This window comes from Bombina bombina, chromosome 5, assembly GCF_027579735.1.
Source record: "Bombina bombina isolate aBomBom1 chromosome 5, aBomBom1.pri, whole genome shotgun sequence".
Classification (NCBI taxonomy): Eukaryota; Metazoa; Chordata; class Amphibia; order Anura; family Bombinatoridae; genus Bombina; species Bombina bombina.
Window position 1 is genome coordinate 519,989,679 of NC_069503.1, and position 22,868 is coordinate 520,012,546.

Genomic DNA, 22,868 nt, shown 5'->3' on the forward strand with positions numbered 1-22,868 from the left:
TATGCAGATGACTTGCTTGTGTATATGGCAAATACCAAATTAAATATACCAAAGCTTTTTCACATAATGGATTACTTCGGTTCTTTTTTCTGGATACAAAATGAACATGACAAAAACTGAAATATTTTGGCTTAGAAAGAATAAAAATTCTATATTAAATATTCCTTTTCGGCAGGTCACGGACTCCTTTAAATATTTAGGGATTTATATCCCAGTCAAAACTACGGATTTGTACAAGCTTAACATTCCCCCAGTGCTAAAGGTGATCAAAGAAAAACTTAAGAATTGGCATAATTTGCTATTATCACTATCCGGTCGGATTGCCTTATTTAAAATGGCTCTCCTTCCGAAACTTCTCTATATTCTGCAAAACACACCAATAATATTATGAGAAAAGGATGTTCGATCAATTAATAGTGCACTTATAAAATTTCTTTGGCAAGGGAAAAGATCAAAAATCTCCCTCATGAAACTTTCAGTACCAAGAGAATGTGGAGGACTGGCTTTACCCGACATAAGGTTCTACAATCTCTGCTTTCTTGCACGTATAGTTACAGACTGGGTTTCGTGTAACAACTATGTTCTAAATAATGAACTGGAATCTAATGTATGTTATCCATATCTTCCATCTGCATTGATTCATCTAGAGCCAAAAGAAATCCCGACAGAAATCAAGAAATTAAAAACATTTTATAACCCGCTTAAAGCGTGGCATAAAGTAACAAAGCTCCTCTTAACTAATAGCAAAGCCTCTTCCGATTTTAGGGAAGCCCAAATTTCAAGCAGGCATTCAATCTGAGGTTTTTAAGAGGTGGTACTCTGTCGGCTTAAACAAGGTTCATCAAATAATAGATTAAGAGAGACGATGTATCAAATCATTCCAGGAACTAAAAGCACAATTCAGCCTGTCAAACAAGGACTTCTTCGCTTATTTGCAACTAAGGCACTTTGTGTTGGAATTAGTTAAAGAAGAAGGCTGGAACTGGGGTCTGGGCAAGCTAGAGGACTGGCTGGTTCTAACTAGGAATGGTCGCATGTCCATTGCACCATGTTACCATTTCCTAGGCTTAAACAAAGGAGCCTCTGTTTTAACACAATTGACCCTATATTGGAACACATTAATCATCCAGAGTAATATAGACCTAAAAACTCTCCAACTTTCAATTAAAAAGGTTGCCCAAAACACACTCTCTGCCACATGGCGAGAAGCTCATGTCAAACGTCTCCATAGGGCATATTTCACCCCCGAGAAAGGCTATAGATGTGTTAACTAAGGGTTTAACAAATGCCCTAAATGTTCATATCTTGCAGCTGATTTTCTGCACATGCTATGGTACTGTCCAAAAATCCGAAATATACCAGATAATACTCTGCCTAAAGAAAGAACCTGGCAAACAGAAAAGTGAAAAAGTGGTAACCTCTACTATTCTCGCTACTAGATATTTAATTTGTAAAAAATGGAAGAGTCGGTCAACCCCAAGTCTCTCTGAAGTTAAAAATTGTATGAAAAAACAATGTATATTAGAACAAAGGGACACGAATATAGACAATGAACATGACATTAAAAGGTTCTTCGATAACTAGGCACTTTTCCTAAGAATATTCTCTTTTACAGAAATACATCATATAATTTTCCCTTTTCAAAATACAGAACTAGTCTTACTAGGGAATTGGTAGGCACTAGGAGGGGGGTCGAGGAGCGAAGGGGAAAGGAAGGGGCTTTGTTTTGTTTGGTTTTGTTTATTCTCCCCACGTGGGGGGGAGGGGGGAAGGGATTGAAGGGATTGAATAAGCCACTAAAATCCCAAGGCATTTTCAGAGACAAATGATTAAGTTATTTCAATATTTTGAACAATATTAAGTATAATTTTAAACATACATGTTAAGCAGAATTAACATAACATTGTATAAATTAAGCAATGGCCACCAGGCCACACTGTGCATTAATGTTTTTTTATTTTCCCAACTTTTTCTTTTTCTTTGTACAAAATAACAAATGTATTATCTCTGTTTTCTAATAATGTCTTGGTCTATAAATAAAGATAATAAAAAAAAATAAAAAAAATCACATGCTCTACCTGAATCATGCAAGTTTAATTATGACTATAAAAACATTAAAAACAAGGTGTTAGCATTAATATTTAGAGGCTATAACATTTCTTCTTTTTGATAAGAGGTGAGTTATTTAAAAGCTTTGTGTCAAAATAACATTTCTATAAGTATCCATTCTTAATCTTATTCACACACAATTCACAGAAATAAATAACAAATAACAGCAGTACCTTAAGTCTGCATCTTCGTAATGTGGGTGATTCACAATGGGCCGACCAGTTGATAATTTAATACTTGCCATTGTAGGCATTGCTCCAGCAAATACTGCATCTGGTTAATAATAAAACTATGTTAAAAAAAATATGTGAATGTGCTCTGTCAACAAGATTGTATTATAGGCCACAGTCAAAGCGACGGGTTACAAGAAACCGCTTTTGCCGGTAATTGCTTCTTATATTATATAGGGTTAAGTGGTAACCTTATATTAGATCCCCTCCATAAAAACTCACTTTCATAAATACATATGCATTTAAAAGTAATAAAACAAGAACTCCACACAATTAATGCCTTAGCTTCAGAACCCAACATCAATATCCACATTAACGGCAAACTCCAACCACCACCACTATTAACCTCTGCCTCCAGGATTTCCTTTACAACAATAAAGCTAAACAATGAAATCCCCCAACTTACAAGGTTAACCTTTTAATGCACTCTTTCCGCTGTTCACAATTAACCCTGTTTGCACCTGCCACCCATGCCTCAATAAACCTTATGCTTCCCCACTGTACCACCAGTCTTAACAACTATTAGCATTAGCTACAGTAAACACATGGTCCCACCAACTGCTCAAGCCTACTACCGGATATTAACACCTTCGCTACCAGGATTTTTTTTATTTATTTAAAGTAGACAACCCAAGGTATTGATCTAGGCCCATTTTAGCATACTTGGTGCCACTATTTGGCTGACAAATAAAATCATATATATATTTAAAAAAAATTATGCTTACCTGATAAATTAATTTATTTTATGGTGGTGAGAGTCCACAATCCATTACTTCTGGAAATTACTCTTCTCTACCACTAGGAGGAGGCAATGATTTCCAAACCCCAAGAGCCCTATAAAACCCCTCACATATACCTCAGTCTAACGTATAGCCAAACAAAGTGAGGTAAGAAAAAGGATGTGCTCATAAAGGATGTGCTCTCACCACCATGAAAGAAATTAATTTATCAGGTAAGCATAAATTATGTTTTCTTTCTGAGAGTCCACAATCCATTACTCCTGGGAACTAATACCCAAGCCATGGAGTCTATGAGTAATAACTGAAAGGAAGGGATTTAAAACGTCTTTTTTAACTGAGAAATCCACAACTCCAATAAAGATTATAACTTTTGTTTTTTTTAAATGCACTTTAAACAGGCAAAAGCAGCCTCAGAAGCAGCAAAACATAAAAATGGTAGAATTTTGTAAAGGTATGCAAAGAAGACCTGCCTCCAAGTAAGCCTAGTTTCAACCAAGAAGCCAAAGAAACATCAGAAGCTATGTGACATTTCCTAGAACCAGAAAAATGAACGAACAAACAAACAAAGTTTGTCTAAAGGCTTTAGTAGCATCAATGTAATACTTCAATGCCCTTACAACACCCACATTATGCAAATATCTTTCTAAAGCATTCTTAGGATTAGGACACAAAAAATGAACAACAATTTATCTGCTAATATTGTATGAAGAAGCAACCTTAGGCAAAAAAATCAAAAGTAGTTGATAAAACTGCCTTAGCCTGATGAAAAATCTTGAAAGATCACAAGGAGCAGGTAACTTTAATTATTATTGGTTATTTGTAGAGCGCCGACAGATTCCGCAGCGCAACTCAGAAACTCTTCTAGCAGAAGAGATAGCCAAAAGAAACAACACTTTCCAAGAAAGCAATTTTATGTCTACCTCCTGCATAGGTTCAAAAGGAGGAACCTGCAAAACACTTAACACCAAGTTAAGATTCCAAGGAGGAGAAATTGGCTTGATTATAGGTTTGATATAGGTTTGTACTGAACCAAAACCTGAATAAAACCATGAATCTCAGGAAGATGAGTAATCTTCCTATGAAAAAAAGACTGAAAGAGCTGAAATATGCCCCTTAAAAGAACTGGCAGATAAACCCTTATCCAAACCATTCTGTGAAAAAATTCTGAATTCTAGGAATTCTAAAAAAATGCTAGGAAAAATCATGATCCAAACACCAAGAAATAAAGGCCTTTCAGACTTTATGATACATTTTTCCTAGTTACAGCCTTTCGGGCCTGAATTTAGGTTTTAATCACAGAATCAGAGAAACCTCTGTGTCTAAGAACTAACCGTTCAATTTCCATGCCATCAAGTTCAAGACTTGAGATCCGGATGGAAAAATGGACTTTGAGAAAGACGGTCTAAACAAGGAAGACAACTGGACATCTGAACTAGATCTGCATACCAAATCCTGCAAGGCCAAGCTGGGGCAATCAGGAGCCCTAATGACTTCTCTAGGCTTATCTTGGAAATCACTCTGGGTAGAAGTACCAGAGGAGGAAACAGATAAGCAAGCTGAAACGACCAAGGAGCTACTAAAGCTTCCACTGCTTGAGGGTCCCTGTACCTTGCAAAGTACCTGAGAAGTTTGTTGTTCAAACAAGAGGCCATAAGCTCTATCTATGGGAGACCCCAAAATTCCATAATTTGATTGAACACATCCTGGTGAAGAGACCACTCCCCTGGATGTAGATGTGTTCAGCCCTGGAATATGAATTGCAGAAATTAGAGAAGAATTGATTTCCGCCCATGAGAGAATACGAGACACTTCCCTTATGGCTAGGGAATTGTGAGTTTCCCCCTGATTGTTGACATAAGCAACTGCTGTGACACTGAGACTCTCCTTTCAACAAAGGTCAAGCTTGAAAAGCCCTGAAAATGTATTGACAGCCTTGCCTCCCAAGGATCCCAAACTCCCTATGCTCTCAGGGATCCATAAACAGCTCCCCAACCTAAAAGACTTGTATCTGTAGTGATCACAGTCCAGGTAGAACAAGCAAAAGTAGCCCCCTGAATAATAGACTGATGATCCAGCCACAAAGCCAGAGACTGACTGTGATTCAAAAACATCTTTTGAGACAGCTGAATATAATCTCTGCAGCATTGACGGAGCATACAAAGATGAAGAGGCCTCATGTGGAAACGAGCAAATGGAATTCCATTTGCAGATGCAATTAATAAGACCTAACACTTTCAGAATTATATAACATTATTTAAGCGGTAACTTCAAAAATTAAAAGTATTTTCAGATTTTGCAGTGCAATGTTGGACTCCGCTCCAGGATCTACTGAGCAGGTCTTGAATATCCAAAGCGCTTTGCGACTTGCTGGCTAGACACAGCACGCCCGGTCGTGCTATTGGAATAAATGTAGCTCTCTCCCGCAACTAGACCAGAGCGGGAGCGATCTACATTTATTCCAATAGCGCGACCGGGCATGCTGTGACTAGCCAGCAAGCCCGCAAAGCGCTTTGGATATCCAAGACACGCTCAGTAGATCCTGGAGTGGAGTCCAACGTTACACTGCAAAATCTTAAAATACTTTTAATTTTTGAAGTTACCGCTTAAATAATGTTATATAATTCTGCACTGTGTGCAGAATTATATAACATTATTCTGACCCTTTACTGTCCCTTTAAGACAAGCTGCTACCAATTTCAAAGACATTTTTGGAAAATTGTATAAAGTAAAATTGTTTTTCCCTTAATGTATTTCTAATTACTTTTTATACCAGGTGCAGAGTATAGAATGTATTAAAATTGCATTTTCAGGTTTATTTCTGGATATGAAATTGTTGGTTTTGTGCTTTGAAACCACAGCCTATTGAAATTGGTTGACCTGATAGGTAAAATAAGATCTCATTATGTTATCACTTTGTGTAAACACACTTGCTTCCTTATCTTGTGTCTGTTTGTAAACCAAACCTCAATGAAAACAATGGAAAATTATAATTTTATTAGTTATATCTTATACCCCCACTGGGAGTGTAATTTCATCTGCTGGCTGTGTTTACATAGACTGTCAATAACTTGGACTTAAGTCCAAAAATTTTCAGTATAGGTAGGGAAACCACACATGCTAAATCAGCTATTTCAAATGCCGAAATATGGGTAAAAGAGCTCATTGTAAACAATTCAATACACTCCAGCAGGTAAATAGATCATTTGGCATAAATTAAAGGGGAAAACATTTTTGGATAAACTGTCCCTTTAAAGAAACAAGAGTGGTTGGTGTGAGATTCTGCTAAAGGAAAAGATGGAGCTTGAACCAAGAAGTTGTCCAGGTAAGGAAATACTGCAACACCCTGGAGTACTGAATACAGACAAAAGGGCACCTAGAACCTTTGTAAATATTCTTGGAGCTGTAGCCAAAACAAATGGTAAAGCAACAAACTGACCTTGTTGAACAAAACACAGAATAGTTTGAATAGTTTCAATTTTAAAAGATGGAACCCTTACATATTTGGTCTGAAACTACCCTCCTTCTTTGGAACAATGAAGAGATTTGAATAAAAATCCATCCCCCATTCCTGCAAAGGTACTGGTATAATCACTTCAAGATCTGAGACAAAAAAAGCTTGAGCTTTTAAACGATTCCTTGGAACATTGGACAGAAAGAACCTCCCTCTGGGAGGCCTTGTTCTGAATCCTATTCAATACCCCTGAGGAACTATGTTCAGAACCCAGGGATCTGGAACAGACTGAAACCGAGCCTCCAAAAAGAGGCCAAAACCTCTGGATCGTACCCCTTCATGCATTCTTGGCAGTAGGGATATATTTCTTAGCCTGCTTTTACTTGTGCCAGTTAGCACTGGGCCTCCAGACTGGGCCAGAGGTACTTTGCTTTTAAGCAGAGGAGTCAACCTTTTGTTCCTTATTCTGACGAAAGGAACAAAAACGATTGGAAACTTTAGACTTCCCTCTAGACTTTTTGTCCTGAGGAGGAAAAGCCCCTTTACCTCAAGTAACAGGAGATATTATAGAATCTAAATCAGATACAATCAATTTCTTTCCATGAAAAGAAAGAGACAATAATCTGGAATAAGACACCATATAAGCAGTCCAGGATTTAAGCCATAAAGCTCTCCTGGCAAGGACAACCAAAGACATGCTTTTGATATTAATTCTCATAATATCAAATATAGCATCCTAAATATAGCATCATAAAAAAGGAATTAGCATTCTTAAGCAAACCCAAAATAACACAATTTATGCTTACCTGATAAATTTATTTCTCTTGTGGTGTATCCAGTCCACGGATCATCCATTACTTGTGGGATATTCTCATTCCCAACAAGAAGTTGCAAGAGGACACCCACAGCAGAGCTGTTATATAGCTCCTCCCCTAACTGCCATATCCAGTCATTCGACCGAAAACACGCAGAGAAAGGAGAAACCATAGGGTGCAGTGGTGACTGTAGTTTAAATGAAAAAATTTACCTGCCTTAAAATGACAGGGTGGGCCGATAACTCGGAGACTCTACGAGCCGAGGAAATAGCTACCAAAAAAAGAACTTTCCAAGATAAAAGTTTGATATCTATGGAATGAAGAGGTTCAAATGGAACTCCTTGAAGAACCTTAAGAACCAAATTTAAGCTCCATGGCGGAGCAACAGGTTTAAACACAGGCTTGATTCTAACTAAAGCCTGACAAAATGCCTGAACGTCTGGAACATCTGCCAGACGCTTGTGCAAAAGAATAGACAGCGCAGAAATCTGTCCCTTTAAGGAACTAGCTGACAATCCTTTTTCCAAACCTTCTTGGAGAAAGGATAATATCCTGGGAATCGTGACTTTACTCCATGAGTAACCCTTGGATTCACACCAATAAAGATATTTACGCCATATCTTATGATAAATATTCCTGGTGACAGGCTTTCGTGCCTGTATTAAGGTATCAATGACTGACTCGGAGAAGCCACGCTTTGATAAAATTAAGCGTTCAATCTCCATGCAGTCAGTCTCAGAGAAATTAGATTTGGATGGTGGAAAGGACCCTGAAGTAGAAGGTCCTGTCTCAGAGGCAGAGTCCATGGTGGAAAGGATGACATGTCCACTAGATCTGCATACCAGGTCCTGCGTGGCCACGCAGGCGCTATTAAAATCACTGATGCTCTCTCCTGCTTGATTTTGGCAATCAGCCGAGGGAGCAGAGGAAACGGTGGAAACACATAAGCCAGGTTGAAAGACCAGGGCGCTGCTAGAGCATCTATCAGCGTCGCCTTGGGATCCCTGGACCTGGATCCGTAACAAGGAAGCTTGGCGTTCTGTCGAGACGCCATGAGATCCAGTTCTGGTTTGCCCCAACGATGAATCAATTGTGCAAACACCTCCGGATGGAGTTCCCACTCCCCCGGATAAAAAGTCTGTCGACTTAGAAAATCTGCCTCCCAGTTCTCTACACCTGGGATATGGATAGCTGATAGGTGGCAAGAGTGAATCTCTGCCCAGCGAATTATTTTTGAGACTTCTAACATCGCTAGGGAACTTCTTGTTCCCCCTTGATGGTTGATGTAAGCCAGTCGTGATGTTGTCCGACTGAAATCTGATGTACCTCAGAGTTGCTAACTGAGGCCAAGCCTGAAGCATTGAATATCGCTCAGCCCTGAGCCTTCAGGGAGTTCCAGACTGCACCCCAACCTAGAAGGCTGGCACCTGTTGTTACAATTGTCCAATCTGGCCTGCGAAAGGTCATACCTTTGGACAGATGGACCCGAGATAGCCACCAGAAAAGAGAATCCCTGGTCTCTTGATCCAGATGTAGTAGAGGGGACAAATCTGTGTAATCCCCGTTCCACTGACTGAGCATGCATAGTTGCAGCGGTCTGAGATGTAAGCGTGCAAACGGCACTATGTCCATTGCCGCTACCATTAAGCCGATTACTTCCATGCACTGAGCCACCGAAGGGCGCGGAATGGAATGAAGAACACGGCAGGAATTTAGAAGCTTTGATAACCTGGACTTCGTCAGGTAAATTTTCATTTCTACAGAATCTATCAGAGTCCCTAGGAAGGAAACTCTTGTGAGTGGGGATAGAGAACTCTATTCCTCGTTCACTTTCCACCCATGCGACCTCAGAAATGCCAGTACTATGTCCGTATGAGACTTGGCAATTTGGAAGTTTGACGCCTGTATCAGGATGTCGTCTAAATAAGGGGCCACTGATATGCCCCGCGGCATTAGGACCGCCAGAACCGACCCTAGAACCTTCGTGAATATTCTTGGGGCTGTAGCTAATCCAAAAGGAAGAGCTACAAACTGGTAATGCCTGTCCAGAAAGGCAAACCTGAGAAACCAATGATGATCTTTGTGTATCGGAATGTGAAGATAAGCATCCTTTAGATCCACTGTAGTCATATATTGACCCTCCTGGATCATAGGTAGGATGGTACGAATAGTTTCCATCTTGAATGATGGAACTCTGAGGAATTTGTTTAAGATCTTTAGATCCAAAATTGGTCTGAAGGTTCCCTCTTTTTTGGGAACCACAAACAGATTTGAGTAAAAACCCTGTCCCTGTTCCTCCTTTGGAACTGGATGGATCACTCCCATAACTAGGAGGTCTCGAACACAGTGTAAGAATGCCTCTCTCTTTATCTGGTTTGCAGATAATTGTGAAAGGTGAAATCTCCCTTTCGGGGGGGGGAAGCTTTGAAGTCCAGAAGATATCCCTGGGATATAATTTCCAACGCCCAGGGATCCTGAACATCTCTTGCCCATGTCTGGGTGAAGAGTGAGAGTCTGCCCCCTACTAGATCCGTTACCGGATAGGGGGCCGTTCCTTCATGCTGTCTTAGAGGAAGCAGCAGGCTTTTTGGCTTGCTTACCTTTGTTCCAGGTCTGGTTTGGTCTCCAGACCGTCTTGGACTGAGCAAAAGTTCCCTCTTGTTTTGCATTAGAGGAAGTTGATGCCCCAACTGCCTTGAAGTTTCGAAAGGCACGAAAATTAGACTGTTTGACCCTTGATTTGGACCTGTCCTAAAGGAAGGGCATGACCTTTTCCTCCAGTGATATCAGCAATAATCTCCTTCAAACCAGGCCCGAATAGGGTCTGCCCCTTGAAGGGAATGTTAAGCAGCTTAGATTTTGAAGTCACGTCAGCTGACCATGATTTAAGCCATAGCGCCCTACGCGCCTGTATAGCAAAACCAGAATTCTTAGCCGTCAGTTTAGTCAAATGAACAATGGCATCAGAAACAAAAGAATTGGCTAGCTTAAGTGCTCTAAGTTTGCCAAGTATGTCATCCAATGGAGTCGCTACCTGTAAAGCCTCTTCCAGAGACTCAAACCAGAACGCTGCAGCAGCAGTGACAGGAGCAATGCATGCAAGGGGCTGTAGGATAAAACCTTGTTGAATAAACATTTTCTTAAGGTAACCTTCTAATTTTTTATCCATTGGATCTGAAAAAGCACAACTGTCCTCGACAGGGATAGTAGTACGCTTTGCTAGAGTAGAAACTGCTCCCTCCACCTTAGGGACTGTCTGCCATAAGTCCCGTGTGGTGGCGTCTATAGGAAACATTTTTCTAAAAATAGGAGGTGGAGAGAACGGCACACCTGGCCTATCCCATTCCTTAGTAATAATTTCTGTAAACCTTTTAGGTATTGGAAAAACATCAGTACACACCGGCACTGCAAAGTATTTATCCAGTCTACACAATTTCTCTGGCACTGCAATTGTGTCACAGTCATTCAGAGCAGCTAAAACCTCCCTGAGCAATACGCGGAGGTGTTCAAGCTTAAACTTAAATGTAGAAATATCAGAATCAGGTATCTTTCCTGAGTCAGAAATATCACCCACAGACTGAAGCTCTCCTTCCTCAGCTTCTGCATATTGTGAGGCAGTATCAGACATGGTTCTTAAAGCGTCAGTATGCTCTGCATTTCGTCTAACCCCAGAGCTATCTCGCTTACCTCTAAATTAAGGTAGTCTGGCTAATACCGCAGACAGTGTATTATCCATGACTGCCGTCATGTCTTGTAAAGTAATCGCTATGGGCGCCCTAGATGTACTTGGCGCCATTTGAGCGTGAGTCCCTTGAGTCAAAGGATCTAACACGTGGGGAGAGTTAGTCGGCATAACTTCCCCCTCGTCAGATTCCTCTGGTGATAAATTTTTTAAAGACAGAATATGATCTTTATTGCTTAAAGTGAAATCAGTACATTTGGTACACATTCTAAGAGGGGGTTCCACCATGGCTTTTAAACATAATGAACAAGGAGTTTCCTCTATGTCAGACATGTTTGTACAGACTAGCAATGAGACTAGCAAGCTTGGAAAACACTTTAAATCAAGTTAACAAGCAAATATAAAAAACGGTACTGTGCCTTTAAGAGAAACAAATTTTGTCAAAATTTGAAAAACAGTGAAAAAAGGCAGTAAATCAAACTAATTTTTTACAGTGTATATAATAAGCTAACAGAGCATTGCACCCACTTGCAAATGGATGATTAACCCCTTAGTTCAAAAAACGGATAAAAAAAACCACAGACTTTTTTTAACAGTTACAATCAACAGCTCTGCTGTGGCCCTACCTTCCCCAATAAACGATTTTAGGCCCTTTTGATATGTCCTGTAGCATTCAGGGGACTTCTGAGGAAAACTGGATGTCTCAGTCTGTAATTTTAACTGCGCAAAAAAGCGCTAAAATAGGCCCCTCCCACTCATACTACAACAGTGGAAAGCCTCAGGAAACTGTTACTAGGCAAAAATAAAGCCAGCCATGTGGAAAAAACTAGGCCTCAATAAGTTTTATCACCAAAGCATATATAAAAACGATTAAACAAGCCAGCAAACGTTTTATATTGCATTTATATAAGGGTATTACCCCTGAGAGTAAGCATGATACCAGTCGTTATTAAATCACTGTATTCAGGCTTAACTTACATTAATCCGGTATCAGCAGCATTTTCTAGCATTTCCAATTCTAGAAAAAATTGTAACTGAACATACCTCATAGCAGAGTAAACTGCACGCCATTCTCCCGCTGAAGTTACCTCTCTCCTCAGACATATGTGAGAACAGCAATGGATCTTAGTTACAACCTGCTAAGATCATAGAAAACTCAGGCAGATTCTTCTTCTATTTCTGCCTGAGATAAAATAGTACAACTCCGGTACCATTTAAAAATAACAAACTTTTGATTGAAGAAAATAAACTAACTATTTTTCACTACTCTCTCTTACTATCTCCATGCGTGTTGAGAGTTGCAAGAGAATGACTGGATATGGCAGTTAGGGGAGGAGCTATATAACAGCTCTGCTGTGGGTGTCCTCTTGCAACTTCCTGTTGGGAATGAGAATATCCCACAAGTAATGGATGATCCGTGGACTGGATACACCTTACAAGAGAAATATTCATTTACAGGATCACTAGAACATTGTTCTGAAAGGCTGGATAACCAAAAAGTTGAAGCAGCAGCCACATCAGCTACAGAAATGACGTAATTGGCTTAAGTAAATAACCTGCTTGTAAAAAGGCCCTCTATGGAAAGACAGTAATTTCATATCCAGTGGGTCTTTAAAGGAAGTACTGTTTTCCAAAAGAATAGTAGTATGCTTAGCCAGAGTGGAAATAGCACCCATTAACCTTGGAAACAGTTTCCCATAATTCAATATTAGCATCAGGTAAATTATATAACGCAGAAGGATTATATGAGTTTCCTGGCATAGACTATTAACTAGAAATCATGTTGGAGACCGCATCATAAATAGGGAAAACTTCAGGGAATTTTCCAAAAGTTTTAAACACTGAATTTAAAAGATTACAAGGTTTATCAACAGAAAATGTAGGACCTTTAACCCCTAAAGTAATTAAAACCTCTTTTAAAAGAGAATCAATATGCACAATTTTAAACAAAAAAGAAGAAATATCAGGTTCAACATCTTATCACCAGAGAAGACTTCACCATCTGAAGACATAACAGTGTTAGGGTATTTATAGTTAGATAGTTTTGTATATAGAATTGGAACACAATTGCAGATTAAGTTGCTTAAATAATGGTTTGTATCACTAGAGCATTGGAATCTCACTATGAATGGAGTGAAATTCAAGATGTATAGTGAATTGATAAGCTGGTAAGTACCCCTCAATATAGGCTTTAGAATCAATGTATTCGTAAATGGAATAACTGATTTGACAGGAGAGGTTATACTAGGAACTGAGTCTCTTAAGAATAGCTCTTGTTTTGTAGGAGCTTATATATACTTGCACTACCTCTTAGTTAGGTAAATAATTGACAAGCACACACAGCATGGAGAAGTACCCAGGAGTATAGTGAGTTAGGTTGCAGCTCCTCTTAGTTAGGTAAATAACTGACAAGCACACACAGCATGGAGAAATATCTAGGAGTATAGTTAGATAGGTTGCAGCTCCTCTTAGGTAAATAACTGACAAGCATTCACAGCATGAGAGTAATATCCAGGAGTATAGTGAGATAGGTTGCAGCTCCTCTTAGTTAGGTAAATAACTGACAAGCATTCACAGCATGAGAGTAATTTCAGGAAACAGTCTCTGTGAAATAAGTGCTGCTGAACAGCGTGACACAAACAGTGAGAAGTGAAAATGAAACTACTTGCAGCTTGATGGGATTTCCAATCCTGTGGTCAGCTGAATTGAGGAGTGTCCTTACTGCAGCTGGGGAGTCTCTGAATTCCAATCTCTATTCAGCTCCAGTGTATAACATCCAAGTTGTCAGTGGAAATGCAGGGAAATGTTTACAGGCACTTTATTGAAACACACTGAGAGCTCCGTAGCAAGGAAATTGCAACATGTGTATCAATCCTAGGTTATGCTCGAAGTGAGTCCGTAACTGGATACTTTGTATGAGAGTATTGGCAAGCTTCCCAGAATGTAAAAGTTAGTTCAGTTTGCCACAAATGCTATGAGTCAGGCTGGAAAAATGTAAAGATATCCTTAAGTTTAGCTCAGGTTTAAATGTAGTCTTACTACCAAAATACTAAGCAAAGTGCAGCAGGAAATGATGAAATATATAGAGGAGGTAACCAATGAGATGAGAATTCACATGCACAACAGCCTTAAAGAGACAGTAACCCTTACAAACAGTATCCCCAGTGTCAGGGCACATAGTACTAGTAAAAAAGTAAAATCTGGACTGACCTTTTATGCTTGTTTGAAGGTGGGAGAGAAGCCAATGCCCCAGAAACTGCAGCCTTCTCCAGTAACAAAATAGGAGGAGCATTAATACCCAACAAGAAACAGCATTAGGTTAATCTGATTGCATTAACAATTCCAAAGAAAAGCTGCAGGAAAACATGGCTGAGGTGGCAACCCTAGCTGGAGAAGGTACAGAATCGGATAGCTCCAGAATAGCAATAGACAAAGTAAATGCAATAAAACACTCTTACCCCCTAAAAGAGCTCTTGAGGAATAAAAATAACTTACCTCCTCCTAAGTAGCTTTAAAAGATATAATGTGCGCTAAGTCGAACTGCAAAACAAAGAAAGAGACATTAACATTGACAGACGATTAACGCTCACCAGGAAGGAGAAACATGCTTGAAAAAAACTTTCAGCTATAAACCCGTGTGCATAACCGAACGAGCGTGTGCTAACCCGACAAGCGTAACCCGGCCGAACCATGAAAAGTTCCATAACAAAACTAAAGGGACATGCACTAACCTGACAAACATTAACCTAAAGTGTCCAACCCCGACTAGTGTAAAGCTGAAGGCCGAATTGCGAAAAACAAACTAAGCATCAAAAAAAAATTACGCTTGCAAAGTTGCAAGGGGAATAATATATACAATAAATTATACTTACTAATAGACACTCATCCACTAGCAAAGCAGCAGACAGCCAAACCAGTACTGAAACATATCAGCAGAGGTTATGGAATAGGAGTATTTTGCAGATCCATAGAGGGAGGCAAAAGACAACGCCCTGCTACTGAATATAGAAGAAATTCCCATGAGGTGAATAAAGAATCACAAACCAAACCAAAAATGCATTCTTCTGACAAGCACTCAGGCCTCAAAATAAACTGAAAACCCCTTTCTCAAAAAAAATAAAATGCACATCTTCATTCTTCCACCACCTCTAGTGGAGGCAAAGTAAAGACTGAGGTATGTGTGAGGAAGTAGGGGTTTTATAGGCTCTTGGGGTTTGGGAATCTTTGCCTCCTCCTAATGGTAGAGAAGAGTAATTCAGTGGTAGAGAAGAGTAATTCCCAGGAGTAATGGATCATGGACTCCCACCACCCGTATGAGTGTTAACTTTTTTTGGAAACTGGGTTGTAAAAGCTTCTCTCCAATTCCTTTTGTTCAGAAATAAAAGACATGCAGGGCCTTGCCATTGGCTCTTGGCAATTAGAAGGTAGTGAAGGGTTTAATCAGTTAGATTGTAAGGTTAATATTTGCTCTCGTGTAGGAAATACCCTCCCACCCCCTAATCCTTTCCAAAAAGCCGTCTTCTAAATCAGACAGTCTACCAGTGTGCAGTTTAGGGCTTTTTTTTTTTTAAAATAATAATAATAATAAAAAATAAATATATATATATATATATATATATATATATATATATATATATATATATATATCCACCCCCCCATATTTATGTAGTGTAGATCCCTCATCGCCCCTCCCCCCCTCCCAGTCATATTTGTTACTGGAAGACAGTCTGATTGGATTATTCATGTTTCTTGGATTATTCATGTTTCTTGGATTATTCATGTTTCTTGGATTATTCATGTTTCTTCCCTAATATGTAATCTTCATAAGAGCACGAAATGGATAAAATTACTTACTTGGTTTTGTGTGAACTTGTATCCACTCTAACAGTTCTTCTTGAGGTAAATTGCTGAACTCGCCTTTTATGTTCCACTCATTCTGAAGGTTAGTGAAACCTTGAATGGCCATACATGCTAATAGCGAGAAGATAAACAGTCGAAAATTCACTCTGTTGAAGATCCACCAAAACAGCTAAAATGATAAATGTAGACACACTGTGTATCAAATCAACTCTTTGTATTTTGTAGAAACATTCAAATAGAAAACATTATTTATAGTGTCAGCTGGATGCTCATTCTAAGTTAAATCTTGTTTTGTAAACGTTCATGTCTCTCTGGAATGGATAAATCATATTTGAATAAAATTTGAATACATTTTGTCTCTGTACCTTTTGAGTTTTTAATTAAAAATGAAAATAAGAGATTTTTTGATAAAGGTGAATTCTAAATTACTGTACTAATTTGATATTCATATTATAGGCTAGATTACTAGTGGTGCTCTGTGTTGCATGGAAGCAAAAAGGGGTTTGTCACGAGTCTTTAAGTGCGTTGGAAAAAAACAAAATGTATGCTTACCTGATAAATCTCTTTCTTTCTGGATATGAAGAGTCCACAACGTCATCAATTACTAGTGGGAAAATCACTCTTGGCCAGCAGGAGGAGGCAAAGAGCACCACAGCAAAGCTGTTAAGTGTCACTCCCGTACCCATAATCCCCAGTCATTCGACCGAAGGAAAATGGAAAAAAGGAATAACACAAAGGTGTAAAGGTGCCTGAGGTTTAGTAAAAAAATAACTGTCTTAGGCCTAGATTTAGAGTTCGGCGGTAGCCGTCAAAACCAGCGTTAGAGGCTCCTAACGCTGGTTTTGGGCGCCCGCTGGTATTTGGAGTCAGTGATTAAAGGGTCTAACGCTCACTTTACAGCCGCGACTTTTCCATACCGCAGATCCCCCTACGCCATTTGCGTAGCCTATCTTTTCAATGGGATCTTTCTAACGCTGGTATTTAGAGTCGTTTCTGCAGTGAGCGTTAGAGCTCTAACGACAAGATTCCAGCCGCCTGAAAAAAGCAGGAGTTAAGAGATTTCTGGCTAACGCCGGTTTATAAAGCTCTTAACTACTGTACCCTAAAGTACACTAACACCCATAAACTACCTATGTACCCCTAAACCGAGCTCCCCCCCCACCGCCGCCACTCGATTAAAATTTTTAACCCCTAATCTGCCGACCGCCACCTACGTTATACTTATGTACCCCTAATCTGCTGCCCCTAACCCCGCCGACCCCTATATTATATTTATTAACCCCTAACTTGCCCCACACAACGTCGCCGCAAGCTACTTAAAATAATTAACCCCTAATCTTCCGACCGCAAATCGCCGCCACCTACGTTATCCCTATGTACCCCTAATCTTCTGCCCCTAACATCGCCGACCCCTATGTTATATTTATTAACCCCTAATCTGCCCCCCACAACGTCGCCGACACCTACCTACACTTATTAACCCCTAATCTGCCGAGCGGACCTGAGCGCTACTATAATAAAGTTATTAACCCCTAATCCGCCTCACTAACCCTATCATAAATAGTATTAACCCCTAATCTGCCCTCCCTAACATCGCCGACACCTACCTTCAATTATTAACCCCTAATCTGCCGACCGGAGCTCACCGCTATTCTAATAAATGTATTAACCCCTAAAGCTAAGTCTAACCCTAACACTAACACCCCCCTAAGTTAAATATAATTTTTATCTAACGAAATAAATTAACTCTTATTAAATAAATGATTCCTATTTAAAGCTAAATACTTACCTGTAAAATAAATCCTAATATAGCTACAATATAAATTATAATTATATTATAGCTATTTTAGGATTAATATTTATTTTACAGGCAACTTGGTATTTATTTTACCAGGTACAATAGCTATTAAATAGTTAAGAACTATTTAATAGTTACCTAGTTAAAATAATTACAAATTTACCTGTAAAATAAATCCTAACCTAAGATATAATTAAACCTAACACTACCCTATCAATAAAATAATTAAATAAACTACCTACAATTACCTACAATTAACCTAACACTACACTATCAATAAATTAATTAAACACAATTGCTACAAATAAATACAATTAAATAAACTATCTAAAGTACAAAAAATAAAAAAGAACTAAGTTACAGAAAATAAAAAAATATTTACAAACATAAGAAAAATATTACAACAATTTTAAACTAATTACACCTACTCTAAGCCCCCTAATAAAATAACAAAGACCCCCAAAATAATAAATTCCCTACCCTATTCTAAAATACAAAAATTACAAGCTCTTTTACCTTACCAGCCCTGAACAGGGCCCTTTGCGGGGCATGCCCCAAGAAGTTCAGCTCTTTTGCCTGTAAAAAAAAAACATACAATACCCCCCCCCAACATTACAACCCACCACCCACATACCCCTAATCTAACCCAAACCCCCCTTAAATAAACCTAACACTAAGCCCCTGATGATCTTCCTACCTTGTCTTCACCATTCCAGGTTCACCGATCCGTCCTGGCTCCAAGATCTTCATCCAACCCAAGCGGGGGCTAGACATCCACTGAAGAAGTCCAGAAGAGGGTCCAAAGTCTTCCTCCTATCCGGCAAGAAGAGGACATCCGGACCGGCAAACATCTTCTCCAAGCGGCATCTTCTATGTTCTTCCATCCGATGACGACCGGCTCCATCTTGAAGACCTCCAGCGCGGATCCATCCTCTTCTTCCGACGACTAGACGACGAATGACGGTTCCTTTAAGGGACGTCATCCAAGATGGCGTCCCTCGAATTCCGATTGGCTGATAGGATTCTATCAGCCAATCGGAATTAAGGTAGGAATTTTCTGATTGGCTGATGGAATCAGCCAATCAGAATCAAGTTCAATCCGATTGGCTGATCCAATCAGCCAATCAGATTGAGCTCGCATTCTATTGGCTGTTCCGATCAGCCAATAGAATGCGAGCTCAATCTGATTGGCTGATTGGATCAGCCAATCGGATTGAACTTGATTCTGATTGGCTGATTCCATCAGCCAATCAGAAAATTCCTACCTTAATTCCGATTGGCTGATAGAATCCTATCAGCCAATCGGAATTCGAGGGACGCCATCTTGGATGACGTCCCTTAAAGGAACCGTCATTCGTCGTCTAGTCGTCGGAAGAAGAGGATGGATCCGCGCTGGAGGTCTTCAAGATGGAGCCGGTCGTCATCGGATGGAAGAACATAGAAGATGCCGCTTGGAGAAGATGTTTGCCGGTCCGGATGTCCTCTTCTTGCCGGATAGGAGGAAGACTTTGGACCCTCTTCTGGACTTCTTCAGTGGATGTCTAGCCCCCGCTTGGGTTGGATGAAGATCTTGGAGCCAGGACGGATCGGTGAACCTGGCATGGTGAAGACAAGGTAGGAAGATCATCAGGGGCTTAGTGTTAGGTTTATTTAAGGGGGGTTTGGGTTAGATTAGGGGTATGTGGGTGGTGGGTTGTAATGTTGGGGGGGGGGTATTGTATGTTTTTTTTTACAGGCAAAAGAGCTGAACTTCTTGGGGCATGCCCCGCAAAGGGCCCTGTTCAGGGCTGGTAAGGTAAAAGAGCTTGTAATTTTTGTATTTTAGAATAGGGTAGGGAATTTTTTATTTTGGGGGTCTTTGTTATTTTATTAGGGGGCTTAGAGTAGGTGTAATTAGTTTAAAATTGTTGTAATATTTTTCTTATGTTTGTAAATATTTTTTTATTTTCTGTAACTTAGTTCTTTTTTATTTTTTGTACTTTAGATAGTTGATTTAATTGTATTTATTTGTAGCAATTGTGTTTAATTAATTTATTGATAGTGTAGTGTTAGGTTAATTGTAGGTAATTGTAGGTAGTTTATTTAATTATTTTATTGATAGGGTAGTGTTAGGTTTAATTATATCTTAGGTTAGGATTTATTTTACAGGTAAATTTGTAATTATTTTAACTAGGTAACTATTAAATAGTTCTTAACTATTTAATAGCTATTGTACCTGGTTAAAATAAATACAAAGTTACCTGTAAAATAAATATTAATCCTAAAATAGCTATAATATAAATGTAATTTATATTGTAGCTATATTAGGATTTATTTTACAGGTAAGTATTTAGCTTTAAATAGGAATCATTTATTTAATAAGAGTTAATTTATTTCGTTAGATAAAAATTATATTTAACTTAGGGGGGTGTTAGTGTTAGGGTTAGACTTAGCTTTAGGGGTTAATACATTTATTAGAATAGCGGTGAGCTCCGGTCGGCAGATTAGGGGTTAATAATTGAAGGTAGGTGTCGGCGATGTTAGGGAGGGCAGATTAGGGGTTAATACTATTTATGATAGGGTTAGTGAGGCGGATTAGGGGTTAATAACTTTATTATAGTAGCGCTCAGGTCCGCTCGGCAGATTAGGGGTTAATAAGTGTAGGTAGGTGTCGGCGACGTTGTGGGGGGCAGGTTAGGGGTTAATAAATATAATATAGGGGTCGGCGATGTTAGGGCAGCAGATTAGGGGTACATAGGGATAACGTAGGTTGCGGCGGTTTACGGAGCGGCAGATTAGGGGTTAAAAGTGTAATGCAGGGGTCAGCGATAGCGGGGGCGGCAGATTAGGGGTTAATAAGTGTAAGGTTAGGGGTGTTTAGACTCGGGGTACATGTTAGAGTGTTAGGTGCAGACGTAGGAAGTGTTTCCCCATAGGAAACAATGGGGCTGCGTTAGGAGCTGAACGCTGCTTTTTTGCAGGTGTTAGTTTTTTTTTCAGCTCAAACAGCCCCATTGTTTCCTATGGGAGAATCGTGCACGAGCACGTTTTTGAGGCCGGCCGCGTCCGTAAGCAACTCTGGTATCGAGAGTTGTATTTGCGGTAAAAATGCTCTACGCTCCTTTTTTGGAGCCTAACGCAGCATTTGTTTGAACTCTCGATACCAGAGTTAAATTTATGGTGCGGCCAGAAAAAAACCCGCGGAGCGTTAACAGCCCTTTTACCGCCGAACTCTAAATCTAGCCGTTAAATTAAAGGGTGAGATCCGGAAAGAAAGAAATTTATCAGGTAAGCATACATTTTGTTTTCTTTCTTAAGGTATGGAGAGTCCACAACGTCATCAATTACTAGTGGGAACCAATACCCAAACTAGAGGACACAGATGACTAGGGAGGGAGACCAAGACAGGCAGACCTAAACAGAAGGCACCACTGCTTGAAGAACCTTAATTTTTGAAAGCCCAAAAAGAGGAGACAGCCCTCGTGAAATGAGCCGTAATTCTCTCAGAAGGCTGCTGACCAGCAGTCTCATAAGCAAAACTTATTATACTTCTAAACCAGAAAGAAAAACAAGTAGCAGTAGCTTTCTGACCTTTACACTTTCCAAAAAAACAAACAAATAGGGCAGAGGACTGGCAAAAATCCTTAGTCGTCTGTAGGTAGAATTTTAGAGCACACACAACATCCAGGTTGTGTAACAAATGTTCCTTATGAGAAGGAGGATTAGGACATGGAGAAGGAACAACAATTTCCTGATTAATATTTCTATCCAAAACCACTCTAGGAAAAAAAAACAATTTAGTATGAAGAACCGCATTATCACATGAAAGATAAGATAAGGCGAATCACACTGCAAAGCCGAGAGTTTCGCGACTCTCTGAGCAGAAGAAATAGCAATAAGAAACAAAACCTTCCAAGATAACAACTTAATATCTATAGAATGCAATGGCTCAAACGGAGCCTGCTGCAAAACTTTAAGAACAAGGTTAAGGCTCCAAGGAGGAGCAAAAGACCTAAACACAGGCCTGATTTTGACCAGGGCCTGACAAAAAGATTGAACATCTGGCACATCCGCCAGATGCTTGTGTAACAAAATAGATCATGCAGAAATCTGACCCTTCAGAGAACTGACTGACAATCTCTTCTCCAGACCTTCCTGGAGAAAAGACAAAATCCTAGGAATCCTGACCCTACTCCCAGAGTAGCCCGTGGATTCACACCAATAAAAGGTATTTACATCATACCTTATGGTAAATCTTTCTAGTAACATGCTTGCGAGCCTGAACCATGGTCTTAATGACCGACTAAGTGTTCAATCTCCAAGTAGTCAGCTTCAGAGAAACGAGATTTGGATGAAGGAATGGACCCTGAGTTAGAAGGTCCTTCCTCAGAGGCAGCCTCCAAGGTGGAAGAGATGACATCTTCACTAGGTCTGCATACCCGATCCTGCGAGGCCACGCAGGAGGCTATTAGAATTATTGATGCTCGTGGAAGTAGAGCAAATGGAGGAAACAGATATGCCAGACTGAAATCCCAAAGAACTGCCAGAGCATATATCAGGGCGGCCTGCGGATCTCTCGACCATGAACCGTACCTTGGAAGCTTGGCGTTCTGCAGAGACTCCATCAGATCCAACTCCGGCATCCCCCATTTGAGGGTTAACCTGGAGAACACCTTCGGATGGAGTGCCCACTCCCCGGGATTAAATGTCTGTCTGCTCAGTAAGTCCGCTTCCCAGTTGTCCACACCTGGAATGTGGATGGCAGAAAGACAGCAATTGTGAGCTTCTGCCCACTGAACAATCAGAGCCACCTCCTAATGTCAAAGGAACTCCGAGTTCCTCCCTGGTGGTTGATGTAAGCCACTGAGGTGATATTGTCCGACTAGAACCTGATAAACCGGGCTAAGGACAACTGAGGCCAAGCCATCAGAGCATTGTAAATCACTCTCAACTCTAAGATATTTATGGGGAGAACAGACTTCTCCCGAGTCCATAGTCCCTGTGCCTTTAACGGGTCCCAGACTGCTCCCCAATCACCCAGGAAGGTTACAATCACCCAGGAAGGTCTCCGGAAGCATGTACCCCTAGACAGATACACCTGAGAAAGCCACCACGGAAGAGAGTCTCTTGTTGACTGATCTAGATCTAACCTTTGAGATAGATCAGAATGGTCCACGTTTCATTGTCTGAGCATGCATAACTGC

The 22,868-nt window shown here is 40.0% G+C and overlaps 1 protein-coding gene across 1 annotated transcript in view; it reads right to left on the bottom strand.

The window, feature by feature from the left end:
- Nucleotides 1-22,868, bottom strand: part of LOC128661529 (probable C-mannosyltransferase DPY19L1) — a 128,320-nt gene that overhangs the window by 52,699 nt on the left and 52,753 nt on the right. Inside the window, exons 4-5 of the mRNA XM_053715775.1 lie at nucleotides 15,882-16,056; nucleotides 2,283-2,382 (exon numbers count right to left, since the gene is read on the bottom strand). Of these exons, the coding sequence (XP_053571750.1) occupies nucleotides 2,283-2,382; nucleotides 15,882-16,056 (275 nt within the window). The remainder of the gene's footprint in view (nucleotides 1-2,282; nucleotides 2,383-15,881; nucleotides 16,057-22,868) is intronic.